Source organism: Oncorhynchus keta, chromosome 18 (assembly GCF_023373465.1).
Source record: "Oncorhynchus keta strain PuntledgeMale-10-30-2019 chromosome 18, Oket_V2, whole genome shotgun sequence".
Classification (NCBI taxonomy): domain Eukaryota; kingdom Metazoa; phylum Chordata; class Actinopteri; order Salmoniformes; family Salmonidae; genus Oncorhynchus; species Oncorhynchus keta.
The window spans coordinates 12,257,703-12,264,696 of NC_068438.1; the positions used below are offsets into that span (position 1 = coordinate 12,257,703).

The following is a 6,994-nucleotide window of genomic DNA, read 5'->3' on the forward strand; positions in this document are numbered from 1 at the left end:
TGTGCAATGCCAGTCGTCGGCTGGAGTGGTGTAAAGCTCTCCTCCATTAGATTCTGGAGTGGTGGAAACGTGTTCTCTGGAGTGGTGGAAACGTGTTCTCTGGAGTGATATATCACACTTCACCATCTGGCAGTCCAACGGACAAATCTGGGTTTGGCGGATGCCAGGAGAACGCTACCTGCCCCAATGCATAGTGCCAACTGTAAAGTTTGGTGGAGGAGGAATAATGGTCTGGGGCTGTTTTTCATGGTTAGGGCTAGGCCCCTTAGTTCCAGTGAAGGGACATCTTAACACTATAGCATACAGTGACATTCCAGATGATTCTGTGCTTCAGTCTTTGTGTCAACAGTTTGGGGAAGGCCCTTTCCTGTTTCAGCATGACAATGCACCAGTGCACAAAGCGAAGTCCATACAGAAATGGTTTGTCGAGATCGGCGTGGAAAAACTTGACTGGCCTGCACAGAGCCCTGACCTCAACCCCATCACACACTTTTGGGATGATTTGGAATGCTGGCTGCGAGCCAGGCCTAATCGTCCAACTTCAGTCCGACATTTGGGGGAATTCCACTACTCCTTCTCTGAATGGCCAGACACTCCACAGTGTAGTCTACACTGATGCACTCTTTTTCCACCATACATGTATCCAACATCTAGATCAGAGAGGGAGGGAAAAAGAGCAAAGTTGTGAAACGTGTGATTTGATGTAAAACATAATACTAACTATTCCATCAAATCTACAAATCTAAAGATTTCTAAATATGCAGTGCATTCGGAAAGTATTCAGACCCCTTGACTTTTTCAAAATTTTGTTACGATACAGTCGCATTCTAAAATTGATTGAAACATTTGTTTTATTCTTCAATCTACACAGAATACCCCATAATGACAAAGCAAAAAGAGGATAAGAACATTCTGCAAATTTATACAAAATAAAAACAGAAATATCTTATTTACATAAGTATTCAGACCCTTTGCTACGAGACTCAAAATTGAGCTCCGGTGCATCCTGTTTCCTCCATTGATCAATCCTGTGATGTTTCTACAACTTGATTGGAGTCCACCTGTAGTAAATAATTTGGAAAGGCACACACCTGTCTAAATAAGGTTCCACAGTTGACAGTGCATGTCAGAGGAAAAACCAAGCCAAGAGGTTGAAGGAATTGTCCGTAGAGCTCCGAGACAGAATTGTTTTCGAGGCACAGATCTGGGGAAGGGTACAAAAACATTTCTGCAGCATTAAAGGTCCCCAAGAACACAGTGGCCTCCATCATTCTTAAAATGGAAAAGTTTGGAACCACCAAGACTCTTCCTAGAGCTGGCCGCCCGGCCAAACTGAAAAATCGGGGGAGAAGGGCCTTGGTCAGGGAGGTGACCAAGAACCTGATGTTCACTCTGACAGAGCTCTATAGTTCCTCTGTGGAGATGGGAGAACCTTCCAGAAGGACAACCATCACTGCAGCACTCCACCAATCAGGCCTTTATGGTTGAGTGGCCAGACGGAAGCCACTCCTCTAAAACATCTCGAACATCTCTGGAGAGACCTGAAAATAGCTGTGCAGCGACACAGATTGGGAGAAATTCCCCAAATACCAAGCTTATAGCGTCATACCCAAGAAGCCTCAAGACTGTAATCGCTGCCAAAGGTGCATCAACAAAGTAAAATACTGAGTAAAGGGTCTGAATACTTACAGTACCAGTGCAAAGCTGTCAAGGCAAATCGGGGCTACTTTGAAGAACCTCAAATATAAAATATATTTTGATTTGTTCAACACTATTTTGGTTACTACATGATTCCATAGGTGTTATTTCATAGTTTTGATGTCTTCACTATTATTCTAAAATGTAGACAATAGTAAAAATGAAGAAAAACCCTTGAATGAGTAGGTGTGTCCAAATTGCCACAGTTAGTTAATATGCCATTTTTATTTTTTATAAATTAGCAAAAAATGTCTAAACCTGTTTTTGCTTAGTCATTATGGGGTATTGTGTGTAGATTGAGGAAAAAACGTAATCAATTTTCGAATAAGGCTGTAACGTAACAAAATGTGGAAAAAGTCAATGGGTCTGAATAGTTTCAGAATGAATGCACTGTAAGCTCAAAAGATCATTGTCATGACAGTGCATTATGGGCTGGTGGGCCAAATCTTATCTCAAACCAGGAGAAAACAAGAACAGTGGGAAAATGAGTGACAGGTATTCCAGTGTTGCTCTTCCTATGTGGAAAGCTACTACTGGCATTTTGAAAACAATTCAAATTCACCTGAATCAACTTTGTTTATGCTTATTTTTTTATTTATTTATCATGCATTTGAATATAATTCTCACAATCCAAAAGGGCACATGACAATAGGACAGTAGCTGAGATATGGCTGGAACAAGCTATCAGCAAATCAGCATCTACTACTGGAACTTTCCTATCAGTTCTATAAACTGTTGTTAAGCACTGAGCACTGTATTGTCATTGCTGACTTCCTTCTCATGGTTTCCAGAATGGATCTGAACGACCAGATACCAGCCTAGTCCAGTTGACATAGAGTCACAGACGCCCCAACCCCTGACCAGAAACGGAACCCAGGATAGAGGGGGCCAGTAAAGTCTGTCTGGAGGGAGTGGATGAGATGGGCCTGGTTGTTGGAGATCCTGTAGAAGGCCAGTACTCCTTCATGTTGGTCTAGGTACACCCCCAGCCTGCGAGCCTTGGTTGAACTTAGCTGGGTCTCCTTCCCAGCATGCCACATGGAGAAGCCCGTCCCAGACCAGTTCAGGCTCCAAGACTGCTCGTTGTAGCCCAGCCTGCTGCTGTCGTCAGCCTCCTTCCTGCCCAAGTCTCTGTAGGCCACGCCCATAGTGATCTGAGTGACAAACAATAAAAAAGTAAAATACTCAAAGCCAAAATAGTGAAAACTAGTCAATTGATGATAGATTCAAATCAAGGGCACCTCTCAAGTACATAACATAAGTTGATGTGATCTTAATGACGAGGGAGCAACCATAGAAATATAATTAGATTGAGTGTGTACCAGTAGAGGCTGCTGAGGGGAGGACGGCTCATAATAATGTCTGGAATGGAGTGAATGGCATGGTATCAAACACGTGGTTTCCATGTGATTGGTAACATTCCATCGACTCCATTCCAGCCATTATTATGAGCCGTCCTCCCCTCAGCAGCCTCCACTGGTGTGTACACATTAGTTTTCGGGCCCCTTCCAGTAATTCTATTTCTATGCCAGTAATAACACACCTTCTGGCCCGTCCACTCTGTCTCCCAGTAGTAAGGGCTTCCAGCCAGGGGCTCCCTGCACAGTATCTGTCTCCAGTAGATGAAACGGTCGGGGTGCTCCGGCTGGTTCTGCTTCTCTGCTTTCAGAGTGGCTTTACGATCCCCATCACCCAGTTTCAGGTGGCGGTACGCAGTGTTGGGGTCAAATGTCGGATTTAAGCAAACTACATGGAGAAATACAGGAAAGACTGGTGATGCTATTGTCTTCCTTTGTAGTCCACACTCACTTTTTTTTGTCTGAAGATCTGAAGACGCTTCAACTGTGAATTTGGCTACATTTCTATGACTATTTAAAGGGTGGAAAGCAGTAAAAGGGGTACTCACATTTGAGCATTTCTTCTCTGGTTTTTGGCTCTGGGTTTGCCAAACCAACAGTGGTCACCTGGTTCACTAAAAGTGAGAGAAAATAAAAATGTTTAATGTCAACATATTATTTGGATTTTAATGCAAACTTTGGAAGTACACTGTTGATGTCACCTCATTCACTAAAGAAAGGCAATAGAGGTGAGAAAATAAGAAAGCTGTTTTTATGGTTATTATGAAACTTTAACTTTTTTCAGAATACTCAATGCATTTATTTACCTTGAGGTCTAGGTGGAGGTAGCCAACTAAACTCAACGATTTATGATCAAGTTGAGTATGGGTGGACTGGAGCTCCGTCACATAGATTTTAAAATAAAAAAACGACTGATTTCAACACCCAAAGAATAGCGCACAATGTGTGTAATTGCGAGCTATTCTCTGGGAGCTGAAATCAATATTTTTTAAAATAAAAACATCTATATGTGACGTTGGAGCTCCAGTCTGCCGACACTAGTCGCCGCTCAACTCCGTGGAGTTGAATCGGCTAGGTGCAGGTAGAGGTGAAGGGTTTAATGTTATTTCACATACTAAAATGCAATAAGGGGAAAGCATCTTTAGTCTGTTATTAAAGGTTGATGTACTTGATAATCTTCTCATACAAAGACTGAATGAAAAATGTACCTGTGTTCAGTCGAGGGTTTGATGGAACCTCGGAAGCTGCAGAGAGATTAACACAAATAAAAAAAGACATTCTGATAGGAAATGGCAGCTGCACCTTTCTGTGTTTTCTTTAAATAAAACATGACTTGTAGATGCTTACCTGTGATTTGTGTAGCCACCTGATTGTTGTCAGTAGATGCTCCGTTCCCTGCAGCTTGACCACTGAACAACTGAGATGGACTAAGAGTGGCATCATTCACTACAAGCAAGAAACAGTTTCAGTAATATTGAGAAGCATATACTGCTCAACCTTTGAGCATTCTCAACAGAACCAACACAATCAAAAGGGAAAATAGGAAAACAGGTCCTAATTTCCCTATATATGTTTCAGGCCATTGAAAACACCCATGGACTCACCAGTTCGGAAGAGCTTGGCCATGCTGGATTTACAGAGATCCTTTAGTCCATCTCTTAGCTCTTCCATCACGGTTTGAATCTCAGACACAAGGGCCTCCTCACCCAGCCCTAACCCCTCTCTGCCCCCATTCTGTGTGAGGGGCTCCAGGGTGAAGAAATTCTGTGAAGGATGATAGAATAAGACAATAACACCTGGTGGTGAGGATGGTCATTGGCACTTGTCTGAATTAAACTGTCATCATCTCAATCCCATTATCTTGTCCCCTTGTACCTTTAAGAAGCAGATGTGATCCTGCATGCTGGCCAGTCTGCTGAGTTCCTGGTCTTTCCTGCGGAGCTGGGCCAGCTCCTGCTCCATTTTGTGTATGTGGCCCTCAGACCGGCTGCCCATGGAGGCCTCATAGGTACAAAGCAGCTCCCCGACCTCGGTACTCATCAGCTCCACACTCTTCACCAGCTCAGAGAAGAGCTCTACACCCTCCTTTTGTAGGGCATGGACTGAGCTCTGAGAAGAGAGGGGACACAGACATTGAGAGAAGCAAAGCAAAAATGGAGGGATGGATAGAGGGGGAGAGATGAGGAGGAAGTGAAAGAGGGGACAGAGTGTTATGAAACTGTGACTAACTACTAGGCTCTGACAACAAATGTTGTAACCACAACATATTTTACTCATACTGCCATTGATGAGGGGTTTCCTTTACTTTGTGGAGCTGGGCAGCTTGTGGGAACTCCTTGAGCTCCTTCTCCATCTCTTGGATCCTCCTCTGTGTCTCGGCCTGCATCGGAGCTAGCTCCCTCTGCACATAGGGACATAGTATACAGAAACACCGGATTCTCTCAAGCACCCAGTATTTTCTCAAATTCAGATGATGCCGTTATATTCAAATAAAATAGTTGTGGCAACAGACAAAACGCAGTCATGGTTCTTTACCTTTCTCTCCTTCCTCTCCTCTTCTGGCTTAATCACACGGTGGCCCTTGTGTCCATGACGACAACACTCGTCACACACACATTCCTTATCATCATGGCAGTAGAGCTCTAGGGGCCGCTGGTGTTGAGGGCAAAGCCTGTGGCTGACGACTGGCAGCTGGGGGTACATCCCCCCTTGGCGTAGGCCTATGTCCGCACACACCTCCAGGTAGACAGGCGTGGATGGTGGGGCAGACGAGATGGAGAGGTAGGGATGCTCCTGGATGCCCTTTCTTCTCAGTTTCTCCATGGCCTCCACTAGCACTGTGCTCTTGGCCAGAGAGGGCCGTGGGGTGAAGACCTGTCTACACTGGGGGCAGTTACACTGACCCTTGGCCTCATTCCGGTCCCAGTGCCCCTGGATGCAGGGCAGGCAGTACGTGTGACCACAGGGCAACGTGGCAGGGTCACGTAGCGTCTCCAGACAGACAGAGCACACAAACTCCTCCTCAGGCCATGCGGCAGTGGCCATGGTGGTGGGAAATGTAGGTCCTGGAGATTGAGTGGACCACAGTCATTCTAAGTAAGACTGACAATGCTTCCCAAATGTCACAGCATGCTGGTTAAAACCAAAATGGGCTGGGCTTGGGTGAGGCAGGGAAAACAGGTAAGACCGGAAAGGAGTTTCCAAAACATTCTGACTGATGTAAGGGTTTGGCCGGGGTAGGCCGCCATTGTAAAAAATAATTTGTTCTTAATTGACTTGCCAAGTTAAATAAAAGTTCAATTCAAAAGGCACTCGCACATCTGAGCAATCTTATTTGCAGGTGCATGGCAACAGTTGAACAAGATGAAGGATCAAGGAACCGCACAGTGCTCTTGATAGTATCACTGATATTTAATTATCTTACGTATCGGCCTCATACGTAAGCTTATTAAATATCAGTGATACTATCAAGAGCACTGTACGGTTTCCTTTTTCCTTCAATAAAGGTTCAATAAAAATGAATGTAAAAAAATGTCACAGTCACATTGATGAGGCAAAAACACTGTAGTTGCAGGCCCGCCTCAGTTGTCTACATTTTTTAAATAATCTCAAGGAGGTAGACCAACAGGTTTTTCACCTTCTCCAAGAAGGAACCACATTTTCACCTTCTCTGTGGATATAAATAGCCTAGGTCTTGTTAAAAAAAATACACTGCCTTTTCTTTTGGGGTGTTTCTATAGGCCACCAAGTGCTAACAGTCAGTATCTAAATACTACGGTATGTGTGAAATGCTTGATAGTGTATGTGATGTAAACAGAGATCTACTTTCTTGGGGACCTGAATATTGACTGGTTTTCTGTCAATATTTTTATAATCTGATCCTAGAGGAAAGTCTGCTCAAGAGGAAGCTTCTCACTGTAACCAGTGCCTGTAATCTG

The 6,994-nt window shown here is 44.1% G+C and overlaps 1 protein-coding gene across 1 annotated transcript; it reads right to left on the reverse strand.

The window, feature by feature from the left end:
• Nucleotides 1-2,270: 2,270 nt before the first annotated feature.
• Nucleotides 2,271-6,167, reverse strand: ftr86 (finTRIM family, member 86). Its single transcript, XM_035791869.2, has 9 exons — nucleotides 5,592-6,167; nucleotides 5,362-5,457; nucleotides 4,932-5,165; nucleotides 4,661-4,820; nucleotides 4,404-4,502; nucleotides 4,265-4,300; nucleotides 3,605-3,670; nucleotides 3,242-3,444; nucleotides 2,271-2,852 (listed from the first exon to the last, which is right to left on the reverse strand). Exons 1-9 carry the CDS (start codon nucleotides 6,099-6,101, stop codon nucleotides 2,517-2,519), a joined length of 1,740 nt encoding a protein of 579 aa, XP_035647762.1. The 5' UTR covers nucleotides 6,102-6,167; the 3' UTR covers nucleotides 2,271-2,516.
• Nucleotides 6,168-6,994: the final 827 nt, after the last annotated feature.

Excerpts from the sequence above, each read along its gene's own strand:
- ftr86 (XM_035791869.2), bottom strand. The coding sequence starts at position 6,101 with ATGGCCACTGCCGCATGGCCTGAGGAGGAGTTTGTGTGCTCTGTCTGT. Across the intron at positions 5,166-5,361 it reads AAGCTGCCCAGCTCCACAAA|AGCTCAGTCCATGCCCTACA; the intron begins GTAAAGGAAACC and ends CTCTCTTCTCAG. Across the intron at positions 3,445-3,604 it reads CAGAGAAGAAATGCTCAAAT|TTTGCTTAAATCCGACATTT; the intron begins GTGAGTACCCCT and ends TTCTCCATGTAG.